Raw genomic sequence first — 16,478 nt, forward strand, 5'->3', positions numbered from 1 at the left:
ACTGATAATGTGCTTATTTTGGACCGCCCTAGCTCTGTTTTTGGGTCTCATGATTGAATGATGTTAGTTTTGCATGCTTGTAGTTCAATACCCCTGCTTAACTTTGAGATTTGAGGTCCATTGCATGCATGTGCTGAGGTGTGTTCATGTTTTGAGGCCATTTTAGATCACATTTCAGAGCCTATATGAATGCCATATTGCCATGTTTTCATCTCTTTAAGTGTACTTGAGAGTCGGGCTTGAATGCCTTGTTTTTGGACCATTGAATGAGCTCCGTTTTCTTGCATGTTGAGCCACCATTTTAGGCCATTTCCCCACTGTTTCAGACCTGCCTAGGGTCTGTTTGGGGTTGGTTTTGCCTTTGGTGCATTGCTTTGGGTACCTCTAGTGTAACGCACTTCACTAGTTTCGGTACTCGAGCCCCCTAGCTTGCATTGTGTGACATATTTGCATGTTTCGGGACCATATTGCATGCTGTTTCAGAGCTGTAATTTATGCTATTCTATGCCATATTGCATCCCTTGCCATGCTTTGGTAGAGTGGCATTCCATGCCTCAGGTTCGGTCCTTGGTATTTGTGCATGTGTGCACCCATTTCGATTGTCTCATCTTCATCTAATGGCCACTGATGTGAGCGTGGCTGAGGTCCACTCATGTTGGTGTAAGTCCATCATGCATTGTGTATGCCATTTCATAGCATTGCGTATGCTAGGTTGCATGTTAGAGCATTGTGTATGCCATGTTACATCGACCATTGTGTATGCCATTTCATAGCATTGCGTATGCTAGGTTGTATGTTAGTCGGATTGTGTATGCCATCTCATTTGCATTGTGTTTGGAATAGGAGTTAGCTCGAGCATGGGAAACGAGGGACGTTTCGTACTCCGAGTGACGGAACGTGTCTCAATTCCCAATCGCCGACACTCTGGATTACCCATGATGGAGTTTAGGCCTTGTTGTGTTTCCATGTGCATTCATTTTACATTGAGTCGTGCAATTCGACTCCTCGGCCATCATGCATCGAGATGCATGATTGGTGGTACGAGGATTGAGGTGTACATACATATGTGAAAATACTTTGCCATGCCCCTTTCTTGCTCTTTGTTACAGCAAATCAGAAATCAGCAGCCTTCTAGAGCTTCGCACAGCATTCTGAGATTAGTTGCAAACAGAGGCGAATCGGGGCATCGCAATGGATTTCCGCGCTTGGCAACTCGAGCATGCATCTTTCATCATTCGGAACAGAGCTGAGGCGGTCCATGAATTTGCATACTAATTTATTTGCTTTCCTAGTTAATTTGTTAATTAATTAGGGTTTTGTAATATTTAATTATTCATTCGGACTGTAATTATTTATTCAGACTGTATTATTTATTCGGACCCTCCGAGCGAGGGCACAATTGTAATAAGTGTGCGTGCGTGTGATGTATGTCTTCCAACCCCACGTCTTTCTCCCTTTTATTTACCAGCTTATGATGGTTAGATTAGGGCATGTTTCAATTAGCATACAGTATGATAGCATGTTTGCATTCATTCATCTGTCTTGCATGCACCGGGCTCGGCGCATCATACTAACTGCATTTGTATTTCAATTCCAAATTGAATACGTGTTAATTGTAGCATCATCACATGCCATCTTTAGAATAGCCGAGCCTATTGTAATTGCATTCCTGCATGTGTTGCATTAAGCATTTCTGTATATTTAGGATCATGCATGATTTCTAATCAGCTTCTGTTTTGGCTTGGAATACTCGGTAAGTTTTATGCTTTAGCATCCTTGCATGCGTGTGAATGACTGCCATGATAGCATGCTTACCACGAGGCTATTTGCTTATGTGATATACCTGCCTGAATGCCTGTGGATGAAGGTTGGGTTATTTGGATTGGAATAATTCATTGACTGTGAGTTTTAAGCCCACTAGATAGTGGCAAAACCATGTTTTCTAAGCCCACCTGAGGGTGGCAAATCCACATTTTAGCCTACTTGCGAGTAGCAAACCGTTTTTCGAAACAAACATGAAATGTTTTGCTCCAATTCAGGCGATCCAGTCTATACTTGTATGCTGTGCGCGCCACATAGTAAATCTAGGCTAATAACCGGAATAAGAGCACATAACGTTTTCAAAACTAGATATCATGGTTAGTAGAGGCCGATCTTTGATCGGGCAAGCAGGGGTGCTCACGAAGTGACCTTCCCCAATCGTACCCAAGTTCCCGAGCCAAGGCAACTTTGGTGATGACAGATACGTGGCCTTAGGCAACCGAGTCAGGGTTTCCTAAATTTTCCAAAACAAAACATTTAGGTGGCGACTCTGTATCTGGCAAAGCAGTCCATGTTTGGCACTTCTTTCAAAAAAATCTATTTTCAAAAACAATTTGTCAGATTTGGACTCTTTGATGATTCATCGGTCTTGCATTGCACTCTGCGAGATTAGATACAGGACCGTGACATTGAGTCCTGAACTGTAGTGAGCCCAATGAACAAAACGGGGGGGATTTCCCTCCCAGGGCGTTCGGGGACGTCTACAGTTTCTGGCGACTCTGCTGGGGAATTAGAGAACTTGACTCGAACTTATGATATCGTGTTTTGACTACACTTATGTGTTTCTTTGCATTGCATGTGCATTGGTGCGCCTAGGACACCGTGTTTGCCGTATGCTATTCCTGAACGGTTTGCCGGAGGCTCGCTTCGAGAAGCGTGCCATAAGGCTGACTGGTTGCGGGCTCTGCCACGACGGGAACACAAACCCCAGTTTTACCGAGGCACCCTTTTTGACCATTCGACCTATTGCATATTCGGAACCCATAGTGACCATTCCAAACTAGGACAGGTTGCTTACCCGTTTATAGGTTGTTTGAAACCGCTGCGTGCGTAATGAAACCTTAGCTCCTGACAAAATAGGACAGGGAAAACCTACCCCAACATAGGGGTGTTTTGGCTCTCACTTGTTTGTTATGTGCTTTTAGAGTGCGTCTCTATACGAATGCATGCATCAGTTTACAAGTTTGGGCATCAGGCCTGCGGGCGCCAGTTCAGTATTTTGGGTATCAGGCCTGCGGGCACCAGTTCAGTATTTTCGGAATCAGTTATCTGCAGGTATCAGATTCAGCTTCGGGGACAGTGATTTAGGAATAATGATCAGTCTTTGAGAACAGTGTATCACACTACAACAAGTTGGGTCTTGAATGACGAAATTTTTTTGTCTTCAAAGAGCTAATTTCGTCACTATAGATATTTGTGAGGAAATATTTTCGTCACCGGTTTCGTCATTGAATGTTTGTCACTAAAAACCAACGTGACGAAAAATAATTTCGTCACCAATGAAATTACTTCAGCGACGAAATTTTTTATCACCAATAAAACAACATTTTGTCGCCAAAAATTCTCATTTTCGTCACCAAATAGTTATTCAATACCATATTTATAACTTTAGTTGACGAATAAATTTGTCACGCATATTGATTATTGATGAGGAAATAATTTCGTCACAATAAGATGTAAAGATGACGAAATTTTTCGTCTTCAAAAGTCATAATTTTTTGTCACCAATGAAACAACATTTTGTCGCCAAAAATTCTTATTTTCGTCACCAAATAGTTATTCAGTACCATGTTTATAACTTTAGTTGACGAATAAATTTGTCACGCATATTGATCATTGATGAGGAAATAATTTCGTCACAATAAGATGTAAAGGTGACGAAATTTTTCGTCTTCAAAAGTCATACATGGATGACGAAATATAGTTCGTCACAAATATATTTATATGTGACGAAATTTTTAGTCACCAAACAACAAAATAAATAAAAACTTTTATATATAAACTGCAGTAAATTTTGTCACAAAAAAAGTTTATTAGTGACGAATAATCACTTTGTCATAATAACAAGTATAAATGACAAAACAAATTCGTCACTAAACTTGTTCATATTTTATATTCAATTTAAATTATTATTCCACAAATATCCCTGCTCATATCCCAATAGCCTTTTAATTGTACTAAGAAATCCACTAGCTATTATACATCACTCTACAAAAAAATTCACTAAACAATTTATATTATAAACCAAAATGTATCCATCAAACAACTTTAATAATAATCCATTAAGTATCACAAAAAAACCATCAAAGCAAATCTCAAAATCAACTACGTGGAGTCCACAAAAAAAAAAAAAAATCAACACTCAATCTTATTTTGCAACTACAACTAAGCATCAGTTTAGGAAAAAAAATTCAACAGTTGATCTTCATTTGCAAGTATGCTCCCGAACGTCATCAAAACCAATCTGCAAAGAAAATAAACAAGGCAAACATTAATATATTATCAATTACATCTAAACTCATATATAAATAATTTTATTTTATAAACCAATTTAGTAGAAATGCATATAACAATTCAAAACTTCAAAGAGTTGAGGTGATCCTTGATGATAAAGCAACACGGAAATAGAGACTTAGTTGATGAGACGTATTACAAGCAGCTGGTGGGTAGTTTAATGTATCTCACTGCCACGAGACCGGACATGATGTTTGTAATAGAGAACAAATAAAAAAGAAAAACATGGTAGTATTTTGCACATATACAAATATACAAGTGTCCTTTATGTTTCACAAAGTGATTTTGAACCCCAATGTAATTTAGCATAGTTGCCTCAGATCCTATAAAATCACTGCAATGCCCAATGACTCAACAAATATGCACTTGAATACCACTCCTATAAATGATAGAAAACTGCAAGCTAATTGAATTTGTACTCCTAGACCTTGAAATTGCTCCAATACTGCCTATAATTTGACAAAGTACATTAAGCACTATAGCCACAACTGATTCAAAATGTGCTACAGACTCCGTCTGTTTTTCAAGTCACAATTGAAAGCATTGTGCGTGAGGGGATGTATTAGAAGCAAACATGCCATAATATGTCCGTAGGTGCAGCATCTTGTCAACAATACGTGTATATTAAAGTTCTTACAAAAAATACATCAAGCACCAACCACAGTTCATCAAACTAGTTAAACCAGCCAAATCTCACCATAATTACAAAAAACATCCAGGGACTTTCAACTTCTTCGAAGCTTGTAAGATAAATCCTTTTGAATTGATTTACAAATTTTTCTGAAAATAACTAATGATCTGAAAACTTTAGATTACTTCCGTAATGATAATATAAGCTATGTTTTTGTCAAAATAAAATACTTTTTCCATTATAATCTATTCTCACACTTCCTCGAATCACAAAATTCTTAAAAATATCTTTCAGTATACAAAGGTAAGTTAATAAATCTAAAGCCTGCCACAATGCAAAGAAAAGGGCTAATCCAATCCCCACACAAAATGAATCACAAGGGGTCATAGATGAATTCTCTAAGATATCTAGTTGCTAATAATATCTGAGTATTCATCTGAGAAAAGTAAACAAACAATAAAATTTGTAAATGTAACAGTATTCTCTTTGCTTTACTTTTTCCAGGTCAAAAATTTTCAGTTGAAGCAAATGGTGTAGTTAAGAATGCCTCAGCAAAGGCCAGCAAACATAAATCTAGGAATTAAGACTTTTGGGTTGTACCATTAAAGCCCCTAAATGCCTTCTTATTTATGCCAATTTGCATCCATGTATAAAGTAAAACAAACCCCTCAGTCCTAGTCATTACAACAAAGTTGACAATGATGGATGCATTTCAACTAAAACTTATATGAAATTTGAAAAACAAACCTCATGTTTACAATGTATGCATTTTCAACAAAAAGTTGGGATTAGAGAACCCCAAAGAAAGGATTACTTTTCTTAACATCAACAAAGAGGGAAGAGCAAAGAGCATCAAGTGAGAAACCAATCCTACAAGAGGAACCAAAAAAGACAGGAAAAGAAAAATAAAACAGAACAACAAACAAACAGAGCATACACCACCAGCAGCATGCACAGGCCCTCCACTCATCAGGTTTAACAACATACACTAAATAAGCCAGTAGCTGCACAAGAAGCAGCTGCACCAGCAGACTCCAGCAGGTTTAACATACAGCAGTAACTGCACAAAACCAGTAGCAACACTAGCAGCGCAAAAACCAGTAGCAACACACACCAGCAGACTCCAGCAGCACCAAAGAAAGGATTACTTATCGCATTATTCAACTCGGTCCCAGCTGAGTTCAATTTCTGTTTTACTTCTCAATCTTAATTTATGAGCCGGAAATCTTTACTAACCCAATCTAGTGTAAAATACAAACAAATTGACAAGTTTAATTCCTAGATTTATGTTTGCTGAGCCGTTGCTGAGGCATTCTTAACTACACCATTTGCTTCAACTGAAATTTTTTGACCCGAAAAAAGTAAAGCAAAGAACTTAGTCAAGTAGAGCTGGGTTGATTGGGATTGACAGCAAACACTAGTCTACGTGTTTACAAGCTTAATCCTGTTCCAGTCCCCACTCATTACCATCTCATTTACCTAAAAAACTAGCACTAGAAGATGGTTTTTTTGTAATGTAAACTTTCTGGTCACCAAGATGGAAGCAATAGGAAGCAACACCAAAACTTTCTATTCCAGGTTTCAAAATAAGCAGACGGAAATGGAGACTTAGTTGATGAGACGTATTACAAGCAGCTAGTGGGTAGTTTAATGTATCTCACTGCCACGAGACCGAACATGATGTTTGTTACTTGTCTCATAAGTAGATATATGGCAAAACCAAGGGAAATTCATCTACAGGCAGCTAAGAGAGCAGTTTGATACTTAAAAGGGACTGTGAACTATGGAATTCATTATAAGAAAGCAGGAGATGCTGAGTTGTTGGTGTTTACGGATAACGACTATGTCGGAGATATTGAAGACAGAAAGAGTACATCTGGTTACGTGTTTTTAATGAGTTCAAGTGCTGTTTCATGGTGTTCAAAAAAGTAATACAATCCAAAAGAATAATTAAAGCAAATAAAAAATAGCAGCAATCATAAAGTGATATACAAACCTGACCAACCTACTGCCTGAGATTCAATAAATGTTCATTCACTTCTACTATTGTGAAAAACTCAATCAGAGAGACACCCATTATTAATCACATCACTAACTTAGAGCAACTCCCAACACTGCCTAGCAAAAATACACAAAAATGTAAACACATAGTTTTGTCTCTACTTTGGTTAGTGTGTATTTTAACTAGGGTCATGCTAAGTAAGAATTTTGATAATGAATCTATTTTCATTAAATACATATTCAAACTTGTTAAATCTTAGTTAATAAGTAGTCAAACTGCTGTAATTTAACTAGTATATACTAACCAACATGATGAAAGCTGAAATGATAAAATGGGCGAGACTTACCAAAAAGGCGATGTAGGAGTTCATGGGATACCTCATCCTCTAAATTGTCCTTTGAAACCTTGCTTCTTAAGAAACTCCATGATGCTTGATGTGATTTCAAAATGCTCGCCAATTGACCCATTTATCTTCCCTATCTCTTTATTTTGTGCTTGAATTTCCTCTTTTTGTACTTGAATTTCATGTTTTTGTGCTGTAATTTCCTCTTTATGTGACTGAATTTCCTCTTTTTGTGACTGAATTTCCTCCTTTTGCTCTTGTATTTCCATCTCTAGACGCCTCACATAGTCACTGTCAGTCGAAGCACTGGTAGTCCTGACAGAGAAGGAACGCCTCAACCCGAGTCCTTTAACATATCCCAACCTTGGCTTCAGCACCTTCACAGATAGCTCCTCCGGAGTAATTGGAACCACACCAGGTTCGGAGCAATGTTCAGCTTGGATCTTTATCATATTATCCTGTCATTTAAAAAAAAAAAATAAATAGAAAAATGAATAAAGATAAAATTATAATTGCAATCATCCTAATACAAAAGGTAAATATACATACATAATTCTTTTCGCACTCCGGAGAAATCCACTGCTTTGTGACATCATTAAAGTGTGTAGATTTGTAAACACATGGCAACTCTGGCAGTTGGCCCCCATTTGCAATTGTCTGATTTTTTTTGTTCAACTAGTAAGTTAAATAAGAACGACAGTAGTAGAATCATCTTTTAAAAAAAAAAAAAGGAAAAAAAAATTAAAGAAGACCTACCGCCTCGTGTACCCTAACTGGGAGAGATTTTGACCCACACCTATGCTTTGTCTTCAATTGATTTCTATTGTCAATGTTAGAATTTGATTGCTTCTACAAGGAGCAAGTTCCAATAGAAAAATATATATATTAGGAAGACAAGGTAATTGTCAACAATAAATAAACATAAGAAAAGTTTACCAGCCAATTGGTATCATTCCACTTCTTGTCAATCAAGTTTTTCCATTTCTCGAGGTCACATTCAGGCGGTGGGTGGCTTCTAGCATACTCCTCTCCCTTAGCACTTTTAAGGTTCAGGTATTTTTTTCGTAGTCTGTAGGTGTAGCTGCTTAAGCTCCGTCCACACTTTGTTGCCACCGCTTTCCTAACGTTAGTGGATTCACCCTCCATGTCAAATTGATCCTAGCAGCAGCCACAAATCTTGTAAGTCATAATTAATTATATTACATTAATTCAATCAATTATGTAAAACTTTTACCGTTAGACGTTGAAACATAGGTGCCGTAACTTCTTCGTTGACATGTTTCCACCTGCGAATGCTAAAGTCTGGCAAGTGTGTTCGGACCTCAACACCAATTTTGGATACTAATTGAGAGGCATGATCCCCCACTGGCACACGAAACTCCTGTGGTATGGGAACTTTGAGCTTTCCATCTTTTTGAACCATTGCTTGAACCTTCAACCCGCGTGTCAAGCCACGAGGGTGTCTATTACGCACTGTTTTAAAGACATAGCATTGACTGGTTAGCAATTAATTAAAGCAAAATCATAAAAGTAATATAAGTAACTTTTTTTTTTTAGTAAGTCATAAAATAAAATGATAACTACAATGGGGCATTCCCCAGGCCTTACAACAGCAAACCAAACAAAAAAAACTAGAGCTATAAAAGAGAAACAAAACCAAACAGATAAACTAAACTAAATAAACTCTAAAGAGAATCATCCTACATCTGCAGCTTTCTTCCCTACTCTCAAGTTGATGCTTTTCATTTCTCAAGTTGTTTTCTCTTTTTCACAGTTGTATTTGCTATTCCATTTTCTTGTTTCTTCACTCTTTCCTACATCTGCAGCTTTTTCGTTCTTCTGTGTTACTGCCAATTTCTTCTCTACTCTTTGTTTCTATTCAGTCTCTCCTATACAGCTGCTGTTTTGTTCTGCAGTTGCTGCACCTGCTGATTCTTTTCCGTACTGCTATTGCTTTCTATTCACTAGTCTTCTTCTCTGTTTCTCCTATACAGCACTAGTCTCCTTCTCTGTTTTGGTAAGTAGTTCAGCTACTCTCACCACAATGCCAGTACCTTCGGTGCTTCCATCAGTGGTGATGAAGTGTTCTTTACCCACAAATTGCATAATTTTTTGGCTCAAGGCTGGCTGTGATTACCCCAGTGAGGACCTTTATGCTGGGGTATACCCTGGCCTTTATGCTGTTAAACCAATATTGCAAGCATGGCTACACAATTTAACCTAAGATTTCACATAACCCAGATTTTATAGGCCTACTCCCATCTCGGATACTACACAACAAATATGAAATTTGAGCATATCACAATAGTGTTCTAAATTTAAGCATTTAAACAAAAACTACAACTTGGAAAAATGTATTACAGTGTAGTACAACAAAGGCAAGGCAACAATTAAAGGTTAAAGTCCGGAAAATTTCGAGGTCCAGTTCTTCAGTTAGCAAAATTCTCAAGTGCATTAAGTCATTACCACCCGGTAAATCCTCATCACAAACGAAGCAACACAACAAGCAATTCACGTAAAAAGCCCAACAATTTCTCCTTAAAAAAATTCAATATGAGCAAAGAAATGAAATCAAAATTTTGGCCCTCAGATTCTTCAATAACTAATTCCACAACTTTATAGACAAAGGCAGACAGATATTTTCACCCAATTAAGCACAATGGAAACTATTGCAAAGGTTTACACTCTCTTAGAAACCGCAGTAGCATGATGGCACAAAAGGATAACATTTTATTTTATTTTCTATTTCCCCTCTTTCTCACATCTTCTCAGCTACCAAACAAAGAAAATCCTTAAAAAAATAAAAAATAAAAAAACACTTTATCACCACTGGCCTTTACCCACAAATTGCATAATTTTTTGGCCTTATGTTGAAGACAAACAAAGAGTATAGAAGAAAGTGGTAGTAACAGAGAAGAACAGAGAAGCAACTATATAAGAACCTAGAAATGATATTTTAGTTTAAAATTGAGCAGTCATGACAGTTTTAAAAAATTAAATAATTGTTAATCATCAACTGTAACACAAGTGAATAAGTAGACATTTTGACAGAAGGTAACATGTATGTATGTATGAACAAAACAAAACTTACAAGAGTTAAACTAGGGTATACCCCAACACTTTTTACAGCCCAAAAAATAAAAATAAAAAAAAACAAACCCTATGAAACAAATTGCTTGAAATTTTTTGCACCATAGAATTACATTAAAAACAGAGAATTTCTTTAGCTTAGTAAAATTCAGTATCTTACCAACACTAGATTGGGGGGCTGCCTCCCTCGGTGCCTCCATATCGACATTAAGTGGCTGTGAGTGTTGGGTATCCACATTGTCAGGTAAATCCCCATTTGGAACAACAATTCCCTCGTGCGAAGGTTGAAGAGATGACTGCGCCAATCGTTTTGGTGGCATTGGTAAGCCCTAAAAAACATAATACAAAAGCATAAACAATACATACATTAAAATGGATAAGTAAAGATATGTATATGGAAACTCATCAAGGCAGGAACTCTCTGCTGTTCCTTCCAGTTATTGCAGTGGGCAGCTTGATCTCCAGAGCAATTGTGATGTCCATTTTCTGGTCTAAATCCAGTACAGGTACTTTGCTGACTTTATTATTATTTTTTGTTTAATCATCTCAAATATTGGTTTTTTAAATATTTATATTAATCTGTCAAATAAAATTGGGAAAAGAAGATTGCTTATGGGCCCCTTTGAGATAGCTTTTGCTTATGCATAATTGGTTTTCTTTGGATGCCATGTTCAGAAGTCTTATGTTGTGTTTGGTTGGGGGATTTGGAGAGGGATTTGGAAAGGGAAATGGAAAAGGTAGGTGAAATGTGAATAAATCATGCCTATATTTCACATAGTTTCACACACCTTTTCCCTTTCCCTTTCCAAATCCCTCCCAAAATCCCTCAACCAAACACACCATTAGTAGTTGTCAAGAGTGACTATCTGACCATTTGTTTTATGGAATGCCAAGTCATTTACCTATTTTATAGCGATATAATGTTTGATTATATATTAGATACATAAAAATTTCAACCAAATAAGAATCTACTATAAAATATGTATTTTTTGTGCTTTTAAATGTGTAAAAATGACTAGATAGGCATATGCCTCGCGCACACACACACACATATATATATATAGTTGTGTATGTTTGCTTGTGTTTATTTTAACATTTATTTGATTCATGGAAGTATATCAGAATATAAAAAATAAAACAAAGCAAAAAAATGTTTCATTTGTATGGATGGATTATATAAATATATTGTATAGTTTGAAAATATTTAAGTCGATAATGGATGTTGAGGCTTGATCCCACAGAGTTGTTGAAGGTCAAGTCCTGGTAGCTGCATGCACATGTCTATTTTTTTTCATTTTTTTAAAAACTAAAAATGAGAGGCATAATTGGCAGAGATTCCAAACATGGATAATAACATTTGGCATGGGTTTCTGCATTGGGACATGTTTAGCAAATGCAATTATGTATTGCCAAACTCCAACACAGAATTGCTTTTGGGCTCGAATGTGTTTTTAAGTGTTTCAAACGTGATTCCCCAAAGGGCCCAAATGTGTTTGGCATGTGTTTTACTGATATTATGAGGGCCAGGCTACACACATGCACTAATCCTAGTATTGGTGTTTCCAACATGGTCAAATTATGTCTTATTTCGTTATACATTTGTGTTCCAGCTAACTTACTCCTATAGGTTGTGCAGGAGGTTTTTTTTTTCCTTTAGCTTTGTTTTGGTATGCTTATTGTTGTATGTAGGATGTATATTTTCTAGTTTTATTTTATGACTTATTCATCCAATAAAGTATACGGAAATATAAAGATAGTATTAACAAAGCATCATTAAGAAATATATAGATATCGGTGACATAATAAAAAAAATGAATGGCCATACATATAGTACCTCATCGTCAACACTTTCAAAGGACTCAGCATCAGTGTCATCCTCATGATCTGACGGTATGTAGTCATCATCATCTACCCTAATGTTCTTTCCCTTCTGATTAACACGATTGGGCTGAGTAGAACCCATCAAAGAAGCTGCTATACGCTTCAATTGTAGAGCATCCATTTTCTTATTATTCTTCTTGATTGTCTTATATCTTTCCATTTTGTACTCTGTTCGCTTCTGTTTCGCTAGAAAACCTGGTTTGACCCATTGTTTCTCCCCTTTGGCCATTTTGGTAACTAAAAAGAATAAATTGAAATAAAACATAAAATATAGAGCATAATTTTACTTGAAGAGACGCAACAAAATATAGCATAACCATGTAATGCATTAAAAACAAATGTCCATATAGAAACCTAAAAAAAACAAAAACTACATATCATAATCCATATCAGGTTCCATATCAGGATCCATATCATCATCAAGTATGCTAATTTCTTCATCTTCTTCGTCATCTCTACCATCTCTCTTTGTTTTATTTGAAATAACCTCAGCTTCAATATCATCCCTATGAAATCGAATAATATCTTCAATGTTGATCGGGACAACTGAGTTAATGTTTTCTTGTTGGAATGCATCATTAAATTCTGGTTGATCTGGTGGTTCTCCATCACCAACCTCTGGCACATCAAACACACCTCTATGTTGGACCTGTTGCACGACTTGCCAAGGTTGCCCCCATTTGGTGTCATTCAGGTAGAACACTAGCTTAGCTTGACTAGGCAAGATAAAAGGGTCAGATTGAAACCATCGGCTTGTGACATCGATGCTTGTGCAATATGTGTCAGCTCGTACTGTTCTACTTCTACCAGTGTTACCGGTGTTGTACCATTCACATTGAAACAAAACAACTTTATTTTGACACATGTACTCAAATTCCCAAATATTGCACAAGTGACCGTAGAATTCGTGCATCTCTCCCTTGTAGTCCCCTTCGGTAAGCACACCACTGTTTTGACTCTGACGACGATTGTCTAATTCCTTCGTATGGAATCTTACACCATTGATTATACAACCCGAGTACTCTTTCACTAGCAAATTAGGACCATTCGCTAATGACCACAATTCTTCGGTTGCTTCTGGTGCCTCATCAACTCTCAATCTATTTATCTACATCCACATGCAATGTGCAACAGTTGAATTATGTTAGTAATGTTTGTATTTTATACAAGCCTAATAGTGTTTGGGCAATTGTGAATATTAAAAATGACTTACATATTCTTTGAACCACTTCGGAAATTCCTTCTGTTGTATCTGAGTTATATCTTGTCCAGTGGGAATTTGTAACAAATTCTTATGTTCCCTACTCAAATAGTTTTGGTTAATGTGTGAAATACTACTATTATTAATGACTAATAACATGAAAATTGTTAAAATATATATAATTATAAGAAACACGTACTGAAGATACTTCTTTATCTCAGGGCTATTGTATAATAAGAACCAATGAGCAATATCACGAAGTTCCTGTGACATCTCATCATGCTTTCTGATTTGGCCAATAGGACGAGCAGTTTCGGTGAATATTATCAAACCTTCACGACGTACTCCATAATCTTCATTTCGTGCATCTCGATTATGCACGGTTTCAATCCCTTCAAGATACATTGAGAAAAAAGTAATGCACTCCTTGACAATGTAAGCCTCTACAATAGAACCTTCTGGTCGAGCTCGATTGGTGACAAACTTTTTCAAAGCTCCGAGAAACCTAATTAGGAGTATGGTTAGGCACACAACATAATCTATACCTTTCATTTGAAAGTACAATTTTAGAAATTACCTTTCAATCGGGTACATCCACCGATATTGCACAGGTCCTCCGAGAATAGTCTCATGTGGCAAGTGAATGGCCAAATGAACCATCACATCGAAGAAGGCTGGAGGAAAGATCTTTTCGAACTTACATAGTATGAGTACTATACGTTCCTCTAATTTCTCCATTTCACTTCATTTCAGTGTCCTTGAGCATAGATCTTGGAAGAAGCTACCTAACTCAAAAAGTGCTGTACTGATCTCTTTATCTACGTAACCACGCATCCCAATAGGAAGAATCCGTTGTATAAGTACATGGCAGTCGTGGCTTTTCAATCCTGTTAATCTACCATTTTTTGCATTCACTGATCTCGAAATGTTTGCCGCGTACCCATCTGGATACTTGACTGATTTCAAGAATTCAAAGAAACCCTCTCTCTCTTTAGGGGTCAATGAGAAGCTGGCTCGAGGCTTCACATATGATCAATCGGGATTTGTTGTCAACCACAATTCTTTCCTTATATTCATATCTTCGAAATCCATTCGTGCCTTATCTGTATCCTTGTTCTTCCCATCAATTCCCAACATCGTTCCAAAAACATTTTCACTAAAGTTCTTCTCCACATGCATGACATCAATGTTGTGTCGAAGCCTCCTTTTCTTCCAATATGGTAGCTCATACAAGATGCTTACCTTTGTCCAATTTGGGTTCTGACGAGGTCTTTTCCTGTTGCTTGGATGTTTTCCATATGTGACACCCGTCACGCTGCCCAATTGTTCTTCAATCTTTTCTATCGGTATCACCAAAGATCTCTTCCGTTTTTCATGCTTGCCATTATATGCTCTACTCTTTCGCCTTTCTGGGTGGTCATCAGGCAAGTAGCATCGATGGTTACTGTACGCAGTCTTACTTCTTAAAGATTCAAAATATGGTTCATCATTGCAAGTGTAACAAGAGTAATGACCCTTTGTTCTCCATCTAGAAATGTCACCAAATGCGGGCCAATCATGTATCGTCCACAACAAAGCTGCACGCATGCAGAAAGTCTCACCAGTCGAGGCATCATAGGTTAATGTACCATTGTTCCATAATTCATTCAATTCTTCCACTAAAGGTCTCATGTAGACATCAATATCAATTCCTGGTTGTGATTCACCAGGAATAAGTAATGACAGCATGAAAAATGGGTCCTTCATAGCCAACCATGGTGGCAAGTTGTACGGAATGAGTACGACAAGCCACAAACTATATGAGTTATTCATATTTCCGAAAGGGTTGAAACCATCAGTAGCCAACCCTAGCCTCACATTCTGAGGCTCCAAGGCAAATTCAGGATGTTGTGTATCGAATTCCTTCCACTCATCACTATCTGCAGGATGCCTCAATACACCGTCATCTAGACGTTTTTCCTTGAACCATTTCATATCCTCGGCTCTCTTCCTCGACATGTACAACCTTTTCAATCTCGGTGTTAACGGGAAGTACCGAAGAACCTTACGAGAGATTTTCTTACCTCTACCATGATTTGTCTTGTATCTAGAAGCCTTACAATTTGGACATTTATCTAGTGTTGCATTCCCCTTCCAAAAGAGCACACAATCATTTACACAAGCATCAATGAGCTCGTATGACAAACCCAATTCACGTAGTATTTTTTTAGCTTCATAAGTTGACTTTGGAACCAAATTATCCTTCGGTAAAAGTTTTGTTAAAAACTCTAGCATCATGTCAACTGACTTATTGCTCCAATGGTTTGTTACCTTCATATTAAGTATCTCGATGACAAATTTTAACAAAGTGTAATTTGTGCAACCTAGGTACACCTCACGTTTGGCATCATTCAATAATTTATCAAAAGTGCGAACCTCCTCCTCTTGAGTTGTATTACTTGATTCCCCTCTTATTTGATCTTCCACTAAGGCATCAATACCTCCCAAAACCTCATTGCCCTCAACGGGTATATCATGATGATAAGCCTTATTTGATTCACGGGGTTCCCCATGCACGTGCCAGATAGTGTAAGTTGGAATAATCCCATGTTGCAGCAAATGAATTTGAACAATTTGAAAATTTTGACGAACAACATTCACACACTTTCGACAAGGGCACAAAATTTTACCATCTCGATCGATAACCGCCATTGCAAAACGAAGAAATGATATTACCCCATCATTATATGCCCGACTTATCCTTCCATCAACTGTGCTACCTAATGCAATCCAACTCTTGTCCATGTCTGACTATGCCGAGTTAATTAAAGTTAGGTGAATAGGACAAATTTTATATAGAAAAATATATATATACTTTAATTAAAAAAAAGTTCAAGTCCAATGATTATGCTGAGTTATATAAATTACAACCACACATAAATCACGTGAGAAAACAGCCAAAGCAATTTAGCGTAAACAGAAGAAGTATTCATAACCAAAACATAAACCACAGCAA

General features: G+C 37.1%; 1 protein-coding gene and 1 long non-coding RNA gene across 2 annotated transcripts; both read right to left on the reverse strand.

Annotated features, from left to right (window-relative positions):
- Window positions 1–7,436: 7,436 nt before the first annotated feature.
- LOC114301823 (uncharacterized) lies at window positions 7,437–8,389 on the reverse strand. Its single transcript, XR_014360419.1, has 3 exons — window positions 8,068–8,389; window positions 7,861–7,968; window positions 7,437–7,769 (listed from the first exon to the last, which is right to left on the reverse strand). It is a non-coding gene; the product is annotated as an uncharacterized LOC114301823 (long non-coding RNA).
- Window positions 8,390–14,515: 6,126 nt separating this feature from the next.
- LOC114283286 (uncharacterized) lies at window positions 14,516–16,267 on the reverse strand. The gene has a single exon (XM_028226105.2). It carries the CDS (start codon window positions 16,265–16,267, stop codon window positions 14,516–14,518), a length of 1,752 nt encoding a protein of 583 aa, XP_028081906.2.
- Between the last annotated feature and the right edge of the window lie 211 nt (window positions 16,268–16,478).

This window comes from Camellia sinensis, chromosome 2 (assembly GCF_055761805.1).
Source record: "Camellia sinensis isolate YWXY chromosome 2, ASM5576180v1, whole genome shotgun sequence".
Classification (NCBI taxonomy): Eukaryota; Viridiplantae; Streptophyta; class Magnoliopsida; order Ericales; family Theaceae; genus Camellia; species Camellia sinensis.

Bases quoted from the DNA above. Each gene is read 5' to 3' on its own strand.
- LOC114283286 (XM_028226105.2), bottom strand. From the start codon at position 16,267: ATGGACAAGAGTTGGATTGCATTAGGTAGCACAGTTGATGGAAGGATA.